This window comes from Salmo salar, chromosome ssa20 (genome assembly GCF_905237065.1).
Source record: "Salmo salar chromosome ssa20, Ssal_v3.1, whole genome shotgun sequence".
NCBI classification, from domain to species: Eukaryota; Metazoa; Chordata; class Actinopteri; order Salmoniformes; family Salmonidae; genus Salmo; species Salmo salar.
In genome coordinates this window covers 56401684-56421494 of record NC_059461.1, presented here as the reverse complement: position 1 = coordinate 56421494, position 19811 = coordinate 56401684, and the positions used below count along the sequence as shown (strand labels likewise).

At 42.2% G+C, this 19811-nt stretch overlaps 1 protein-coding gene across 1 annotated transcript in view; it reads left to right on the top strand.

Moving 5' to 3' along the window:
* rasa2 (RAS p21 protein activator 2) overlaps positions 1 to 19293 on the top strand; it is a 51571-nt gene extending 32278 nt beyond the window's left edge. Inside the window, exons 16-24 of the mRNA XM_014162395.2 lie at positions 122 to 208; positions 638 to 715; positions 886 to 959; positions 1294 to 1400; positions 14929 to 15011; positions 15392 to 15600; positions 17536 to 17639; positions 17958 to 18135; positions 18289 to 19293. Coding sequence (XP_014017870.1) covers positions 122 to 208; positions 638 to 715; positions 886 to 959; positions 1294 to 1400; positions 14929 to 15011; positions 15392 to 15600; positions 17536 to 17639; positions 17958 to 18135; positions 18289 to 18319 — 951 coding nt within the window. The 3' untranslated portion in view covers positions 18320 to 19293. The remainder of the gene's footprint in view (positions 1 to 121; positions 209 to 637; positions 716 to 885; positions 960 to 1293; positions 1401 to 14928; positions 15012 to 15391; positions 15601 to 17535; positions 17640 to 17957; positions 18136 to 18288) is intronic.
* Positions 19294 to 19811: the final 518 nt, after the last annotated feature.

Genomic DNA, 19811 nt, shown 5'->3' with positions numbered 1-19811 from the left:
AAATGTGTGTTTGTAATTGACAATAAGTTATCCCTCCCTGTTTTAGTTTGATTTTATTCAGTTCGGTGCCTAATGAACATGACCCTGGTATTTGACCGTGCTTTGTACACTCCTCTGCCAGGACCTAGAGGTCTCCCGAACACTCACTCTCATCTCCAAGACCATCCAGACTCTGGGGAGCTGGGGTAGCCTGTCCAAAAACAAACTGGTATGTATGGATGTCTCTTATCAGCCTCTCCAACATGCTTATCAATCTTCCCTTGTGTATATCAGTCAGTCAACATGTCTATCAATCATTAATTCCCACTGAGCACAGACGTCAGTTCAACGTCTAAATTTGATTTACATTTGGTTGAGTTGTCAACTAACATGAATTCAACGGTAAATCAACTAAACATTTCACTAAGTCATTGGATTTAGGTTTAAAAGTTGGGTGAAAGAAATACATTGCCTTTACGTTGATGACTTTTTGCAAATCCAATTAGTTTTCCATATTGATTCATCATGATCATAGATTTTGGGGGGTTGAAATAACATGGAAACGTTGTTGATTTAACCTGTTTTTGCCCAGTGGGTTGTGTCTGTAGGTCTGCTCTGAGCAAAACTAACACTTTTTGTGAATGTGTTTTGTCTTTAGTCTAGTTTTAAAGAATCCTACATGTATGATTTCTTCAAATCATTCCAAGAAGACAAATGTATTGAAAAAGTAAAAAAGGTGAGTTTTTGGTTGTGAAGCGACCTTCTTATTACATTTTGATTTTGTAGGCCATGTGTCAAACTCAAGGTTTTACCAACCACATGTTGGTAAATCGCTTTTCCATGTTAGTTTTGTATGCATTGCTGATTTAGCATGGTGTTTCCATCTGACATTGTGTGTGTGTGTAGTTCCTAGATGAGATCTCCTCCAACGTCAGTAAGGAGTCCAGCGGGGTGGAAGACTCTGTGGTTCTCAAAGAGGGGTGAGTGGCTCACATCCAGTTATTGATAGCTACTGGGGTAAAGATAATGTATCCTTTTCCTGGACTGAAAGTGCTTTTTAGTCCAGGACTAAATCTTTAAACTTAATTTAAAAAGTTTGGTGTCATAACTAAGGCCAGGAGTTTGTCCTGACCAGAGGGGTTTGTCGCTAAGCGGGATCATTAACTTAGCTAGCTAACTAACTCTAATAAACAGTCCTGTATATTGATTGGTTGATTTTCTGGTTCATAAAGAAAGCTACACATAAATATTGGTTGTTGGCTGTAAAGTTAAACTTACTGTGCCAATATCAAGTCAATATTTATTTTGCTTCAGGGAGATACAGAAGCGGGCCCAGGGAAGGAAACGCATCGGCAAGAGGAACTTCAAGAAGAGGTGGCTCAGAGTGACCAACAGGGAGCTCTCCTACCACAAGCACAGAGGTGAGACATGCGCACACACACTCTCACACATACACCGCCACAACCACTGAGCCAGCCCCATAGGGGGCGGTGTTGGACCAGATCTCTTTGTGGGCCAGGTTAGCCAGGTGTTGTAAAACAGTGGATTTTCCAGACATGTAACACTGTGTGGGCGTGTGGGACAAGGCTCTTAGCTTTAATCTCCCAGGGGAGATGGTGAATATATGGAGCTATCCACAGGTGTCTATCCACGGGCCACTGGCCTCCCACAGAGAGGGGGAGGAATGCAGAAGGAGCCCTGTTCATTATAATGAGGGAGCGAGCCAGAGAGGGGCAGAAGAGAAGGAGGGAGAGGGAGAACCCTGGTCATTATAGTGAGGCCCACCTGGCAGCGTCCAGTACTCTACTCCTTGCCTTAGTGGAGCACAGCCACACACACACACAGGCTAGGCTCCTGGTTTCTCTGCCAGGCTCCTGTAGTTCTTGAAGAGAGGGCGGCTATGAGACGCTGGGGGCTGCTGCCATAGCAGTATTGCACGCACCAGACCTAACAACCTGCACGCATTTTGAGTACCATGTACAACATTTGAGGTCAAAGTATACTGGTATGAAAAACTATTAAAAAATAGGCTTCTAGTTGGCACATTGTGGTTTTTGACTCGACCGTCTGAAGTTTGAGCTGAGCCTATCAGAGGACTTGAGCGAGGACTAAACAAATATCTAGGTCTCTGCTTTGTCACCAATGACAACAAGACACACTGCAATAAAGCCTAGTAATCAGACCTAACTTGATGGATTAGGTCAGGGATGGAGATTTGCAATAAATGAATAGGCCTAGTCTAGTTGGTTCATATTCCAAATAGCCTTCAATAAGCTACACGCCAAAAAATTTTATCCAGTAAATCCCCAAACAAAAATAATAAGCCAGTTTACATTTTCACTAGACTATCCACATAAATATACCTATTAATTAGAATAATCATTACCCCTAATGTAACCATAAAAAGGTGAGTCATTGAGACCACCTCAATTTTTATTTTATTACATTTTTTATTTTAAGGGGTGGATCAGCTTAATATTGCGGAAAGATTGTTGCTTCCGTCAATGTAATTGTCTGCATCATTTCCAATCCCCCATATATTCTTTGGGTAAATATATGTATGTGTGTGTGTGTGTGTGTGTGTGTGTGTGTGTGTGTGTGTGTGTGTGTGTGTGTGTGTGTGTGTGTGTGTGTGTGTGTGTGTGTATATGTATGTATGTGTGTGTGTGTGTGTGTGTATATATATATATATGTATATATATATATATATATATATATATATATATATATATATATATATATATATATATATATATATATATATACATTACATTTAAGTCATTTATATATATGTATGTATGTATGTATGTATGTATATATATGTATATATATATGTATATATATATATGTGTGTGTGTGTGTATATATATATATATATATATATTTACATTTAAGTCATTTAGCAGACGCTCTTATCCAGAGCGACTTACAAAATGGTGCATTCACCTTATGATATCCAGTGGAACAACCACTTTACAATAGTGCATCTAAATCTTTTAAGGGGGGGGGTTAGAAGGATTACTTTATCCTATCCTAGGTATTCCTTAAAGAGGTGGGGTTTCAGGTGTCTCCGGAAGGTGGTGATTGACTCCGCTGTCCTGGCGTCGTGAGGGAGCTTGTTCCACCATTGGGGTGCCAGAGCAGCGAACAGTTTTGACTGGGCTGAGCGGGAACTGTGCTTCCTCAGAGGTAGGGGGGCCAGCAGGCCAGTGGTGGATGAACGCAGTGCCCTTGTTTGGGTGTAGGGCCTGATCAGAGCCTGAAGGTATGGAGGTGCCGTTCCCTTCACAGCTCCGTAGGCAATCACCATGGTCTTGTAGCGGATGCGAGCTTCAACTGGAAGCCAGTGGAGAGAGCGGAGGAGCGGGGTGACGTGAGAGAACTTGGGAAGGTTGAACACCAGATGGGCTGCGGCGTTCTGGATGAGTTGTAGGGGTTTAATGGCACAGGCAGGGAGCCCAGCCAACAGCGAGTTGCAGTAATCCAGACGGGAGATGACAAGTGCCTGGATTAGGACCTGCGCCGCTTCCTGTGTGAGGCAGGGTCGTACTCTGCGAATGTTGTAGAGCATGAACCTACAGGATCGGGTCACCGCCTTGATGTTAGTGGAGAACGACAGGGTGTTGTCCAGGATCACGCCAAGGTTCTTAGCACTCTGGGAGGAGGACACAAGGGAGTTGTCAACCGTGATGGCGAGATCATGGAACGGGCAGTCCTTCCCCGGGAGAAAGAGCAGCTCCGTCTTGCCGAGGTTCAGCTTGAGCTGGTGATCCGTCATCCACACTGATATGTCTGACAGACATGCAGAGATGCGATTCGCCACCTGGTTATCAGAAGGGGGAAAGGAGAAGATTAATTGTGTGTCGTCTGCATAGCAATGATAGGAGAGACCATGTGAGGATATGACAGAGCCAAGTGACTTGGTGTATAGCGAGAATAGGAGAGGGCCTAGAACAGAGCCCTGGGGGACACCAGTGGTGAGAGCGCATGGTGCGGAGACAGATTCTCGCCACGCCACCTGGTAGGAGCGACCTGTCAGGTAGGACGCAATCCAAGCGTGGGCCGCGCCGGAGATGCCCAACTCGGAGAGGGTGGAGAGGAGGATCTGATGGTTCACAGTATCAAAGGCAGCAGATAGGTCTAGAAGGATGAGAGCAGAGGAGAGAGAGTTAGCTTTAGCAGTGCGGAGAGCCTCCGTGACACAGAGAAGAGCAGTCTCAGTTGAATGCCCAGTCTTGAAACCTGACTGATTAGGATCAAGAAGGTAATTCTGAGAGAGATAGCAGGAGAGCTGGCCAAGGACGGCACGTTCAAGAGTTTTGGAGAGAAAAGAAAGAAGGGATACTGGTCTGTAGTTGTTGACATCGGAGGGATCGAGTGTAGGTTTTTTCAGAAGGGGTGCAACTCTTGCTCTCTTGAAGACGGAAGGGACGTAGCCAGCGGTCAAGGATGAGTTGATGAGCGAGGTGAGGAAGGGGAGAAGGTCTCCGGAAATGGTCTGGAGAAGAGAGGAGGGGATAGGGTCAAGTGTATATATGTGTGTGTGTGTGTATATATATATATATATACATACATACATACATACATACATACATACATACATACATACATACATACATACATACATACACACACACACACACACACACACACATACCTTAATAGATATACATACTTTTTAAAGATTATACCTTTATTATTCCCCGCAAACCCTACAACCCTTACCCCAATTTGAGTAAACTAATAAACACTTAGGCTTCTACCTTCAGTTTATACATCTTATACACATTTTACAGACACAATCTATTTTACAATAGTTATATTTTGTTTGTTTTTAGTCCTTCCTCCATTTCTGATGTCCATCCAGTTTGATTTGTAACTGTGCTATTTCACAAAATGTCTAATCCTATATACATTTTACAGACCCTGTATGTTTTACATTGGTTATCTTGTTATTAGTCCCACCCTTCAGCTCCCTTTAACCCCTCCCATCTATCTCTCAACATCATCCATTTTGGATTTCTATTTGCCATATATTTTTCAACTGTTCTGTGATGCTTCACAAAAGTATTGAACCTTTCTATTCTCATAGCTTTTACAGATTGTAAATTAAAAATATACATTTTTGCAAAAATAATTATTATATTATTGATTGATTGACTTTTCAAATCACCCAGTATTGCTATCTGCAGCGTTAGTTCTAGGCAAATGTTGCAATTCTTCAGCCACTCCTGGACCTGTGACCAAAAACGAGCTACATATGGACAACACCAAAATAAATGCTCTAATGACTCTGCCTCCTCACAGCAAAATCTGCAGAGCTGGGAAGATTGTATCCCCCATATATATGACATTCTATTGGTTGCAAGAATTTTGTATAGTAATTTAAATTGAAAAATTCGAAGTTTTGAATCCGGCGTTGTTTTGTGTATCAATTCATAAACCATGTGCCATGGAATGGGTAGATCGCAAATCTCTTCCCAACTATTTTGCAATTTATATGGCACTGCTGTCAGTTTTTTGGTCCTTAAATGAAATTGGTATTTTTTTTATTTATCACACTTTTCTTTAACCATTTTATGTTCTTTAATACAGGGCCGACATACAAGTTCCTTACTTTTTTACCCTTCTACTTGCCTCTTCCATTTGTGGTAATACTGCAATTAATTGGTTGGTATTTTGGGTAGAGCAGACATTTCCATATGTCTGTGTTAGCTGCATGTGTGACATAACTCCACCAGTCCTATTTATGATATCGTTCACTGAAATTATATATAATTTTTTTTAATTCTTCGAAAAATAAGTTTTTTTTAATCAATTAGTATATTTGAGTTTAATCACAATATTTGTTGTATTATTTGTTCTGTCTTTTCAGGTGGATTAAACTGAAATTGCAACCAACTTTCTAAGGCTTGTTTAAAAAATAACGATATTTTGGAGATAATTTCCTTTTCAAACAACCGAAAGTGAGCAGGTGTAATCTGAATAAAGGGGAAAAGGCCATTCTTGAACATAGGATGAGACATTCCTACCAATTTACTAGAGAACCAGTTTGGATTTAAGTATAACTTTTGTATGACTAATGCCTTTAGTGAGAGGTCTAATGCTTTAATATTTAATCATTTCTGCCCTCCGAATTCATATTCGTTATATAAATAGGCCCTTTTAATTTTGTCTGGCTTGCCATTCCAAATAAAATTGAATATTTTTTTGTTTATATAACTTAAAAAGCAGGTCACTAGGTGTAGGCAAACCCATAAGCAAATAGGTAAACTGTGATATGACTAAAGAGTTAATCAGGGTGATTTTTCCACAAATAGATAAGATCTTGCTACCATGGAAAGGAAAATACCTAACTATTTTTGCTAACTTTCTATAAAAATGTATTGGAGTGAGATCATTTCTTTCTTTTGGGATTTGTATACCGAGTATGACCACCTCAATTTAATTGAGGATCATACACAAGACTTCTGTGTTGGCTGCATTTTTTGTTGTAATTTAAGACTGTAGATTTAAAGAAATGGCAGTTACAGGTTTTTCAAAACAATTGTCTACAATTCCTTCTGAGAGAGTCTTCTGCCAATATCATTATTAGGCAAAATAATTAGCATTTGCCTATGATTTCAAGTACAGCTTGCCTCCTTTGGGTCTGTCAAGTTGGGACCGCAAAGCCAAACCATGTTCAAGTCGAGTCTTGTGATCTGCTTGGACTTTGTCATACCTTTCCGATCTCTTGGTCCAATGAAAGCGAATAGCAGCCAAATGGTTCAGGCAATACTGTACATGGTATGATAGCCTGGACGTTGCATAAAGCAATGAGCCGAAGGTCTTGTGTAACACTGTTCCCCCCCCCCCTCTAATTATTGTGTAAATGTCAAATGATTTTTCAATCTGTTACGTAAATTGCTTGGAACGGGCCCCAGCCAAATCCAACCTTTTCGTTCACTCTGCTGTGTCGATTTGGGCGTGTGTGTCAGAGGGCTGAGGAGGTGTGTGTGTGGTGAGGTAATATTCATAATGGATTTTATATACAGTGCATTCGGGAAGTATTCAGACCCCTTGACCTTTTCCACATTTTGTTACGTTACAGCCTTATTCTAAAATGTATATATTTTTTTAAAATCCTCATCAATCTACACACCATACCCCATAACGACAAAGCGAAAACAGGTTTAGACATTTTTACGTGTGTGTACATACATACATACATACATACATACATACATACATACATACATACATACATACATAGATACATATTTTGGGGTCACTTAGAAATGTCCTTGTTTTTGAAAGATCTTTTTTTTTTTTTCATTTAAAATAACATAAAATTGATCAGAAATACAGTGTAGACATTGCTAATGTTGTAAATCACTACTGTAGCTGGACATTTTAAAATACTTTTTAAAATGGAATATCTACATAGGTGTACAGAGGCCCATTATCAGCAACCATCACTCCTGTGTTCCAATGGCACGTTGTTAGCTAATCCAAGTTTATAATTTTAAAAGGCTAATTGATCATTGGAAAACCCTTTTGCACTTATGTTAGCACAGCTAAAAACTATTGTGCTGATTTAAAGAAGCAATAAAACTGGCCTTCTTTGGACTAGTTGAGTATCTGGAGCATCAGCATTTGTGGGTTCGATTAAAGGCTCAAAATGGCCAGAAACAAAGCACTCTTCTGAAATTTGTTAGTCTATTCTTGTTCTGAGAAATGAAGGCTATTCCATGCGAGAAATTGCCAAGAAACTGAAGATCTCGAATAACGCTGTGTACTACTCCCTTCACAGAACAGCGCAAACTGGCTCTAGCCAGAATAGAAAGAGGAGTGGGAGGCCCCAGTGCACAACTGAGCAAGAGGACAAGTACATTAGTGTCTAGTTTGAGAAACAAACGCCTCACAAATCCTCAACTGGCAGCTTCATTAAATAGTACCAGCAAAACACCAATCTCAACGTCAACAGTGAAGAGGTGACAACACTAATGGACATTTAGCAACATCTAGATAGTTTGTCTTGGCAAATTAACATTGGGTTGTTATTTTACCTGACATGCATATGGTCCTCTTTTTACCTGGTTCTTTGTAGAATTTCTGACCCGGAGTCATACAAAATTGTATGTTTCGTTACTCCGATGAATCCACAGATTTAAAAGGGAAATCTAGTTAGTTTTTCAGTAAGTTATATTTAATCTCTCCCTGTTTGTCTTTCAAGCACCCATGTGAGTTTGTATCTTCCTGATGTCCCATAAGGAAGGGACTTAGTGCTAGGCTACTCAGACAATTGTTTACACGCGCGAGTGGTGTGGTTGAAATGATTCAATAACAAAGTTGAGTACTAAATGCAAGTTTTAATGATATTGGAAAATTATTGATTCAGATACAAGGCTAAAGCTTAGGTTACAAGTTATCACCGGTATTAACAAAGCCATCACCTACAGAGAGATGAACCTGGAGAAGAGTCCCCTAAGCAAGATGGTCCTGGTGCTCTTTTCACAAACACAAACAGACCCCACAGAGCCTCAGGGCAGCAACACAATTAGACCCAACCAAATCATGAGAAAATAAATATATAATTATTTCCAACGTGTCAAGTAATTAACTAGAATGCTAGGAACTAGAATGCTATTTGGCCTTACCTGACCACTGTGACAAACCCAAAATTAAGGAAAGCTTGACTATGTATAGACTCAGTGAGCATAGCCTTGCTATTGAGAGTCCACCAATGGCATACCTGGCTCTCAAACCCACCATTTTATAAACTCCCATATATGACTGATGCGTTAACTTCCAATCACATCATCGTACTACATGACGTCACCACAACAGCACCTACTGCGTCACAGGAGTGTAACAGAATGGTTGCCTGGCTACCCAGACTCCTTGCTCTGGCCAAACGCTACACCACACCCACAGATGTTAGTTTCGTCTCCGCAATGAGTCTGGATCTGAGTACTTCACCGGCTGCGAACACATTTGGGCTGTCTGATTGGTCCAGAAACCGATGGGTTGGGCCAGAGCCAGAACACACGTGGGTAAAGCGACGGTTTCAAAATGCGTCATTGGCTTTGATACTCAAATTGGTTAGATACGATCCAATCCCTGATTACTTTATTTTGTACAACGCCCCTTCTACCTCACGTCACCATAAACAACTACAGTAGAAGTCGGAAGTTTACATACACCTTAGCCAAATATATTTAAACTCAGTTTTTCACAATTCCTGACATTTAATCCTAATAAAAATTCCCTCTCTTAGGTCAGTTAGGATCACCACTTTATTTTAAGAATGTGAAATGTCAGAATAATAGTAGAGAATTATTTATTTCAGCTTTTATTTCTTTCATCACATTCCCAGTGGGTCAGAAGTTTACATGCACTCAATTAGTATTTGGTAGCATTGCCTTTAAATTGTTTAACTTGTGTCAAACATTTTGGGTAGCCTTCCACAAGCTTCCCACAATAAGTTGGGTGAATTCTGGCCCATTCCTCCAGACAGAGCTGGTGTAACTGAGTCAGGTTTGTAGGCCTCCTTGCTCGTGCAAGCTTTTTCAGTTTTGCCCACAAATTTTCTATAGGATTGAGGTCAGGGCTTTGTGATGGCCACTCCAATACCTTGACTTTGTTGGCCTTAAACCGTTTTGCCACAACTTTGGAAGTATGCTTGGAGTCATTGTCCATTTGGAAGACCCATTTGCGACCAAGCTTTAACTTCCTAACTGATGTCTTGAGATGTTGCTTCAACATATTCACATAATTTTCCTACCTCATGATGTCATCTATTTTGTGAAGTGCACCAGTCCCTCCTGCAGCAAAGCACACCCACAACATGATGCTGTCACCCCCGTGCTTCACGGTTCGGATGGTGTTCTTCGGCTTGCAAGCCTCCTCCTTTTCCTCCAAACATAACGATGGTCATTATGGCCAAACAGTTCTATTTTTGTTTCATCAGAACAGAGGACATTTCTCCAAAAAGTATGAGGAGGCTGGAGATTCGTGAGAAGATACACTATGTAAAAGGTTAACGACCCTGGGTTTATAAGCGCGGATATCGACTCTGCCGCTTGAGCATGCTTTTGCGTCACAGTCGATAGCGGGCTAGAAGGTCGAGGGTTTGAGACCTGCTCCCTGCTGTTTCATTACATTGGTGTCAGAAGTGATCGGACGTTGCATCCACGACATTGCGTGTGCTTGGCCAATGAGCGCATTCCTATAAGACGTAGAGTCGCAAGCTAGCGCGAGGACGCGCTCTTTGAAAGGAGGGAGTAGTGTAACGACCCTGGGTTTATAAGCGCGGATATTGACTCTGTCACTTGAGCATGCTGTGTGGCACAGTCGATAGCGCGCTGGACTTCGGGCTAGAAGGTCGAGGGTTTGAGACCTGCTCCCTGCCTGTCTCATGTTGTTAAAAGCAGTGGCATGTATTAATGGTTGCCAAGGAAAGCCAGGCAAGAAAAATGCACCAAGAAAAATTAAAAAAATAATAATGTACCTTTGGTCTCGGTTTCATAATTTCCCTTCAATTCGCGAGAGGCTGAATGTATCTCACAAGAGAACACATCCGAGCGAGCGAAACCATGCCCCTCTCTACGTGTAGGCCATCTATCTGATGCTGTCTGGTCCAAACGAGTATGGCATTGTTGCTATCCGTATCATTGAATCCAAGGGGAGCCAGCAAGCATTTGGCCTCCCTTGATTTAAAAAAAAAAGAAGTGGCTAGCTAGCTAAAATTGTATCCTTTCCTAAATTAGCCTTGGATGGAGATGGGGATTTGGACTTGTGGTTTTACTTAATTCTCCGTATAACGGTGATTCTGATCCAACCATTAATTCATACATTGTTGTGCCCCTGGCCTAAGAGGATGGAAGTTCAATATGTAGCTAGATCCTAGCTAATGTTAACTAACTAACGTTGGCCGTGAATGGAATTTAGGCTAGCGAGCAAGCATTTTAGCCAGGTAACCTAGGGCAACAAAAAATAAAAGCGTGTACTGTATCATAGAGTGATAGACCGTTTCATGTTTTTCTACTTGCACGAACGCGCACACAGAAATCAAAACTATTGACAGCTAAATAGTTTTTGGCGTCTTTTAGTTGTCACTGTATTAGACTAAGCAGAGGTGGTTTGATGATGTTGAAATGGTGCTGGAATAGAGTCAGCTCCTGTTTACTAATTGTGACTTGCGGTAACTCTCTGTGGTTCTAAATCAATCGTTCCCAGTGGGTTTATCGACCGCTACTGCATAAAAGTGAGGTTGGGGATTGGGCCTACACGTGTGTATCTGTGCTTGCAACTGTATGTTTGTGAAAGGTACTCTTTGCTTGCTTGTTTGTGTCTGTCGGTTTTCTTTGAAACTTTGTTTATGTAAATCCCGGCCTCAACTCAGGGCAATGGGCCCTAAAGCTCCAGCCACTCCTTGTCTCACTCTTTGTCAAGTATTGTAGCTATGTAAATTCACATGAATTCTTTGAAGAAAGAAACCGCTCTAGATCCCATCTTTTTGGTCGGGTCCTGGTCTCCTGAGTGTGCTCCCAACTGCTTACAAGCTACCAACTCCTTCACCACCATGTCAACAGTCAGTCTGGACACATTTAATTATCAATTTATTTTGTTTTTATTGGAAAGTGGGAAAACCCGCTGTCAGCGTGTGCATCCATCTTGAATTCCATAGGGAGGTAGCTGTTCCGTATTTTCATTGAACCAGGATGCACTTGAAACCCATGGTTTGATAAGAAACATGGGTCATGCGAACAACTGCAATTTTAAATGTGTATTTAATCATATCAAAGTACATATTTGGGGAAGGAGCCAACTTCCTGATGTTAATTTATCATATTTAGCTTTGGGTGTGTTCGATTGGGAGATTGAAGATTTGTATTCTATACTCCCACAACATACTCTCACTTCACTTCTCACTCATTCCTCCACAATCACATGACTTAGATGTTAAACATGAACATGCATGCACATTACATTGGGTATCTGTGTTTTTTTGTGTGTTTGTGTTTTGAGTGGTCTCTGAAGCTGTGCTCTGCCACTACGGTGCTGGCGCTCCTACAGCAGTGCAGGCAGACAGATGGCACCTCTTGGTTGGTGTCACACTTTTTTTTTAACCTTTTATTTAACTAGACAAGTCAGTTAAGAACAAATTCTTATTTACAATGACGGCCTACTGGGGAACAGTGGGTTAACTGCCTTGTTCAGGGGCAGAATGACAGATTTTTACCTTGTCAGCTTGCTGGATCGAATCCCCAAGCTGACAAGGTAAAAATCTGTTGTTCACTCTAAATTGAATCAAACTTTATTTGTCACATGCGCCGAATACAGCAAATACAACAGTGCAGTTCAAGAAGAGTTAAGAGTTTACAAAATAAATTGAAGTAAGAAAATAACAATAACGGGGCTATATACAAGGGTACAGGATAGAGGTCATTTGTTCATGTAGGTAGGGGTGAAGTGACTATGCATAGATCATAAACAATCGAGTAGCAGCAGTGTACAGAACAAATGGAGGGGGAGGGGTGGGTGTCAATGGAAATAGTCCAGTGGCCATTTGATTAATTGTTCAGCAGTCTTATGGCTTGGGGGTAGAAGCTGTTGAGGAGCCTTTTGGTCCTAGACTTTGCGCTCCGGTACCGCTTGCCGTGCGGAGGCAGAGAGAGCAGTCTGTGACTTGGGTGACTGGAGTCTCTGACAATTTTATGGGCTTTCCTCTGACACCACCTATTATATAGGTCCTGGATTGCAGGAAGCTTGGCCCCAGTAATGTACTGGGCTGTACGCACTACCCTCTGTAGCGCCTTACGGTCAGATGCCCAGCAGTTGCCATACCTGGCGGTGATGCAACTGGTCAGGATGCTCTCGATGGTGCAGCTGTAGACATTTTTGAGGATCTTGGGACCCATGCCAAATCTTTTCAATCTCCTGAGGGGTAATAGGTTTTGTCGTGCCCTCTTCACGACTATCTTGGTGTGCTTGGACCATGTTAGTTTGTTGGTGATGTGGACGCCAAGGACCTTGAAGCTGTTAATGGGGGCCTGTTCTGCCCGCCTTTTCCTGTAGTCCACGATCAACTCCTTTGTCTTGCTCACATTAAGGGAGAGGTTGTTGTCCTGGCACCACACTGCCAGTTCTCTGTCCTCCTCCCTATAGGCTGTCTCATCGTTGTCGGTAATCAGGCCTACCACTGTTGTGTCGTCAGCATACTTAATGATGGCGTTGGAGTCGTGTTTGGCCACGCAGTCGTGAGTGAACAGGGAGGGGACTAAGTACACACCCCTGAGGGGCCTCAGTGTTGAGGATCAGCATGGCAGACGTTTTGTGGATCTGTTGGGGCGGTATGCGAATTGGAGTGGGTCTAGGGTATCCAGGAGGATGCTGTTGACGTGAGACATGACCAGCATTTCAAAGCACTTCATGGCTACCAACGTGAGTGCTACGGGGCGGTAATCATTTAGGCAGGTTACCTTTGATTCCTTGGGCACAAGGACTATGGTGGTCTGCTTGAAACATGTGGATATTACAGACTCTCAGGGAGAGGTTGAATGTCAGTGAAGGCACTTGCCAGTTGGTCCGCGCATGTTTTGAGTACACGTCCTGGTAATCCAGCTGGCCCCGCGGCTTTGTGAATGTTGACCTGTTTAAAGGTCTTGCTCACGTCGGCTACCAAGAGCGTTAGACAGTGACAAAAACAGGGTTTAGGAGGTGCAGCTGAACCGCCATGACAGCAGGAAGCACTTGGGCTTTGGTGGTGGTGTTTTCAGGGCTTGGTAATAGTCGGTGCCAAAAAGGTTTGAAAGGCTTTTTGGATGTTGTGAACTAAGTCTCCTGTTGCTGTAAGTGTTTAATGTGACTCATAACTTGAGTATGGGTTTCAATTTCTAATGGAATGGAGAAGGACGGGGGTCGGTGTCAAGGGATTATGATGGTTTGGTGTGCACATTTATCATTATGATCCCTGCAGATGGAACTAACCACTAGGACTACGTCTCAAATGGCAACCAATTCCATAGGACTCTGGTCAAAAGTAGTGTGCACTATGTAGGGATGAGGGTGCAATTTGAGGTGCACCCTATCTGTGTGTCCCCCTAGGCTAAAGTGTGTCTGGGTTCACTTTCAGACTAGTAGTGGGTCTGATTATTCTCCCATGTTTTTCTCATAGTATTGGCAGGAGGTTTCAGTAAAATTGTGACAAGAACCATCGATCAGAATGTTAAGATCTGCATCTGGTTGGCTAGACATATATTTTTTATTTAACTTAGCTACGTGTGTGTGCGTGTGAGAGACTGAACTGGAAGGTAGAAGATATGCAGAGAATCAGATGGCGCTGGAGGTATGAGGGGTGGGGCCAGGGGGTGCCTCGGCCTGGAAATGCGGAGGAGGAAGGTGGCAGGCAGAGAAAGGAGCTCCCGCTTAAATGAGAGATTGAGATGGCAACATTCATCACATACCCAATGCACCTGGATTCACGTATGCAAGGGAGAGAGAAGGAAGGGGGAGGGAATGTGTGCGTGTGTGTGTGTGCAATGAAGTATCATCAGTGGATCAGACATTTCACTCTATCAGCTAGATAAAGGGAAGGAGTGTGAGCTGATAGGTGGAGACTGAAGAGAGACCAATGGCTGGAGCTGATACAGAGACTGCTTTTATAACTGTATATGGTTTGTGTGTTTTGGCCCGGCTATTGTCAGACACAGCGATGGAAATGGTTGTCTATCAAGTTTAAAGACTGTTCTCTTTTTATTTTTGTTGGAAGAGTTGGTGTGAAATGTAATGCTGTGCGTCTTCTAGTAGTCAAGGGTCAGATGGTGTAAGACCTCAATGTTCCTCCTAGTAATGCAGCTTGACCAAGACATGAGTGCTAGGGGTGCACATAAGGGTAAGAGTCCAATGTAGACATTTTGTGTGTGTGAGTATATTTAACATTTCTTTTTCTTTCTGTTTTCCAAGGGAAAGAAGCACTCTGCATTATCCCAGTGAAGGATATCCGGGCTGTGGAGAAACTGTACGAAAGTGCCTTTAACCGCAAAAATGTAAGCAGGACTGTCTTTGTCTGATGTGGTCTGTTTAGAGCCAGGAGTTTACCCTGGCCACCTACCTGACCAGTAAACGGTCAAGCACAGTTATACTATAGGCTAATGCAAAGGCCCAGCGGTTTTCCTGGTCAGGTCAAAATATCAGGAAAAACTCCTTTGGTTCTGTGTAAGTTGTGAGGGAAGTTCTTTGAGTTTACGCATTGAATTTGAACAGAAACGTATGTGGACTATGAGTGTTTGCTACTCAAAATAAAAACGTAATTGTCCGCGAAGGGCAATTCATTTGCACCATATTGACAGCCTGTCAGATATTTTGTGTGTGTGTGTGTGTGTGTGTTGTGTGTGTGTGTTATTGACAACCCCTCTCTCCTTTTTAGATGTTCCAGGTGCTCCACAGTGAGAAGCCACTGTACGTGCAGGCGGGGAACTGCGTGGAGGCCAGTGAGTGGGTGGAGGTGCTGAGCCAAGTGAGCCGCTGTAATCCGGACCGCCTGGGCACCTTCCACCCCTCGGCCTACGTGGCGGGGGCCTGGCTCTGCTGCAGGAGCCTGAGCGACAGCCAGCCGGGCTGCAAGCCCTGCACACCGTGAGTACTCACCCCTGAATCTCAAACCAACCTCTACTAGTCCCTAGGTCAGAGTTCCCCAATAACATTTTATAAAAATCAGGAAATAACCTCAGTGATTTTTCATTTAATAAATCTGTTCGCCATGTATCACCACACGTAAATAGAGGGACATGCAGTGAGCTCCAAAAGTATTGGGACAGTGACACATTTTGTTGTTTTGTCTCTGTACTCCAGCGCTTTGGATTTGAAATGATACAATGGCTATACGAGGTTAGACTGTCGGCTTTAATTTGAGGGTATTTTCATCCATAGTGGGTGAACAGTTTAGAAATTACAGCACTTTTTGTACATAGTCTCCCCATTTTTAGGGAACCAAAAAGTATTGTGCCAAATTCACTTATGTGTATTAAAGTAGTAAAAGTTAAGTCTTTGGTCCCATAGTCATAGCACACAATGACTACATCAAGCTTGTGACTGTACACATTTGTTGGATGCATTTGCTGTTTGTTTTATTGTAAATAAGAACATCATACATTAATGTGGATGCTACATGATTATGGATAATCCTGTATGAATCGTGAATAATGATGAGTGAGAAAGTTACAGAGGCATAAATATCATACCCCCCTGTTATTGTAATGGTGAGAGGTTAGCATGTTTTGCTATGATATACAATGCTAACCTACCCTGTTATTGTAATGGTGAGAGGTTAGCATGTTTTGCTATGATATACAATGCTAACCTACCCTGTTATTGTAATGGTGAGAGGTTAGCATGTTTTGGGGGTATGATATTTGTGTGACTTTCTCACTCCTCAATATGCACGATTCATTCAGGGGTATCCGTAGTAATGGTAGCATCCACATTAATGTAGATGTGTTTAGAAATATATTACATTCTTATTTACAATAAAAGTGACTAAAATGACAGCAATTATTTATTTCTATTGGGCACAAAATAATCTGAAACACAACCAAAACAAGTAGCAAATGCATCCAACAAGTTTGTAGAGTCACAAGCTTGATGTGGCCATTGTGTGCTAGGAATATGGGACCAAATACTAAACTTTTGGCTTCTTTAATACATGTATAAGTGAATTTGTCCCAGTACTTTTGGTCCCCTGAAATGGGGGGGACTATGTACAGAAAGTGTTGTAATTTCTAAACGGTTCACCCAATATGGATGAAAATACCCTCAAATGAAAGCTGACAGTCTGTAAATAAATCCAAAGTGCTGGAGAACAGAGCAAAAACAATAACAAAATTGTCACTGTCCAAATACTTTTGGAGGTCACTGTATGTGAATGTATCTGAATTTAATCAATGTTTGAAATGATTCTTGGGACACTTGTACAAATGATTTATAACTATGTTCCGGTCCCCGACCGTCCGCTCAAGGAGTGAATGTAATTGGGGACCTTTGACCTAGGAGCTTGTGTAGATCGGGGAGATTTGTATAGATGTATGGTTCATAGTATGAAAAGATAGTCAGCACTCACAAATTAAGTATCACTTTGATTTATTTTCAGTCAATTCATTGTGATGGCTAAAAATACATCTTGTAACTGCGGAAAGTAAGTCTGATTACTCCTGGGTTACAGCACCCAAATATTCGTTTATAGAACTTGAAAAGAGTTGAGCATAGAACGTTTTTATATGGTTCATAGTTCTATCTTGTACTCTGATTGCGCCAGGTGGAATTTGCCATATTTTGTGTACTGATGCTATCCTTCCCTCTCAGATCAACACAAGCTCCTAGAAGATAGAGGCTGCTTCCTCAAGGAAATTGATCTTATCAGAATCACTGCCTACTTGTATCAAACACCTGAGTCTTATTCAATAGGGAGCACCGTAGCGAAATTGGACAATTCCAGCACACGTTATTGGATAATTCCAGGTTTTCTGTTTTCTTCCATTTGGTGCCTAATGAACATGACCCTTTCTTCTCTCCCAGTACCTTGCTGGCTAACCTGCAGCTGGACATCGACTGTGACCGCGAGACGGAGAGAATCTTCTCCCTCCTCACCTCCAGCTACTCCAAGCTGCAGAAGATGGAAGGCAAGTGGGATTCTACCAGTCAATCGCCCAACTCTCAAAAATTAATATAAAAAGTATTCTTATCACAATAGATTATTTCTATAGTGGCTTATTGCATGAGGCATTTTCTCTTGAACCGTTCGTACCCTGCTGGCTCAGATATTTGATTTTCACATTGTCCTTTCCAGCTCGGTTCCTGCAACTATTGTGTGTGACTAACCAGGCTAGTACAGCTCGGATTGGCTTGGCTCAGTTTGGCCCTTTAGTGGGAATCTGGAAACAGTAGCTTGGTGTGATAGCCTGTGATGATGACCTCATGTATCTGTCTCCTGTGATCAGATGCGTGTGCCAGCATCGCTGTGTACCAGGGACCTCCGAAGGAGCAGGACGACTACTCCCTGTTCACCATCCAGGACCCCAAGGAGACATTCCACACAGTGCGGCAGATCACACACATCCTGGAGGAGCTGCAGAGAGAGCACGACACTCGCAGCGGCACCGCGCAGTACGGCAGCCAGTAAGTACACGCACGCACTCTCAAATACACACATACATATGTGTATACACAGACACTTATTCACATGTACTCACACACGCACACATGGATACACACATATGCGTAGACAGCCACGTAAATATTTATCCTCTTTGCTTTTCTGTGTCTTTCTAGAGAGAATCCGATAGTTGGGAAGACTTCCTAACCAGTCTAGGTGGGTCTGTCTGGCCTGAGTTCAACACTGGAGCCCCAGGGTGGCACCGTCGGGATTGGCACTGAGAACGCTGCCTGCCTCCGCGAATACCAAGAACGCATTACCCCCAAGGTCGTGCTCTGCCCCCCCCCTTCCCCGTCCACCACCGTGTGACTGGACGGACAGTCCAATAGAGGAAGTTAGAATTGTCACCTGACCAGAAGCTCTCATTGGTTCAGAAGAGGAGACCCTTGTTTTTTTAATTCTCTTTCCCCGTCTGTCTCCATCCCTCTCTCGTTCTCACACACCACTGCCCTAATCAGAGGAGTATGTGCTTGCTCTCGTCTTCTACTTGATTTGCACAAAACTCAATAATTTCATTGAAACCTCCCCTTTTTCTACAGTTCGGTGAAGACCAGACAACATCATTAGTTGGTGTGTGTGTGTGAATAGGCTGCTAAAATAATCCCTTTTATACACTCAATGTTTTCGATCGTCAACCATCAAGATGAAGCTCTCAATCTCTTGGGGCTTCACTGTTTGACGTCCGTTTACGACTAAACAGCAAGCTGATTTTGTTTATCTCATTTTCTATAAAAGGGAATTTTTCTCTCCTTCCTCCTCCTCTACCCACCTCCTATATTTTATGCTTTGAACAAATGCAGGTGTTTCAGAGTACAGTTAAGTGAATGAAACCGATCTGCCTTATTTTTCTTCATGGATGTATGTGTAAAAGTCTCTCTCGCATCCTCGGGTTAGGGAATTATGCCCAAGCACTTTACATATTTGGAATATTCCAGATGGCATCATTTTAGATACGTGGTATCAGTATACCCCCCACATTGATCAGTTAAATGATCTCGTTTACGTTCTCGTTTCCATTCCTGTACGATAACGTTTATAGCCTGTAGATTTTAATAGCTATTTTTCTTACACCAAAGATGAAAATTTCGTAGGATTGACTTGAATAAAAGGGTATAAATGTATTTTGAATACAGACTTTTTGAAAATGGAGAGAAGTGCAGGATATATTTAGTTCATGTACATTTTGGTAAATGCATTGTTCCTCTTTATAACGATGTAGACGATTTGATTGAGTAACATTCTAATGTTCTTTGGAAATGCAGAGGTACCGTGGTCGGTAGTCTAGAAATGTCTGTGACAACCGCTTCACCATGTAGTGATGTCACTGCATAACAATCTCCATAAATCACAACAAGATAGACAATCCCCTTCACTTGCCAATCTAGCACCTTAGATACTTATCACTGCATCACTGGCCCACATTAACTAGTGTCAAGCTCAGGGATGATAGATGAGTTTCCCACTAGTACACTGAACAAAAACATAAATGCAAGATGCAACAATTTCAAAGATTTTACTGAGTTACAGTTCATATAAGGAAATCAGTCAATTGAAATTAATTCATTAGGCCCTAATCTATGGATTTCACATGACTGGGAATACAGATATGCATCTGTGTTGATCACAGATACCTTAAAAA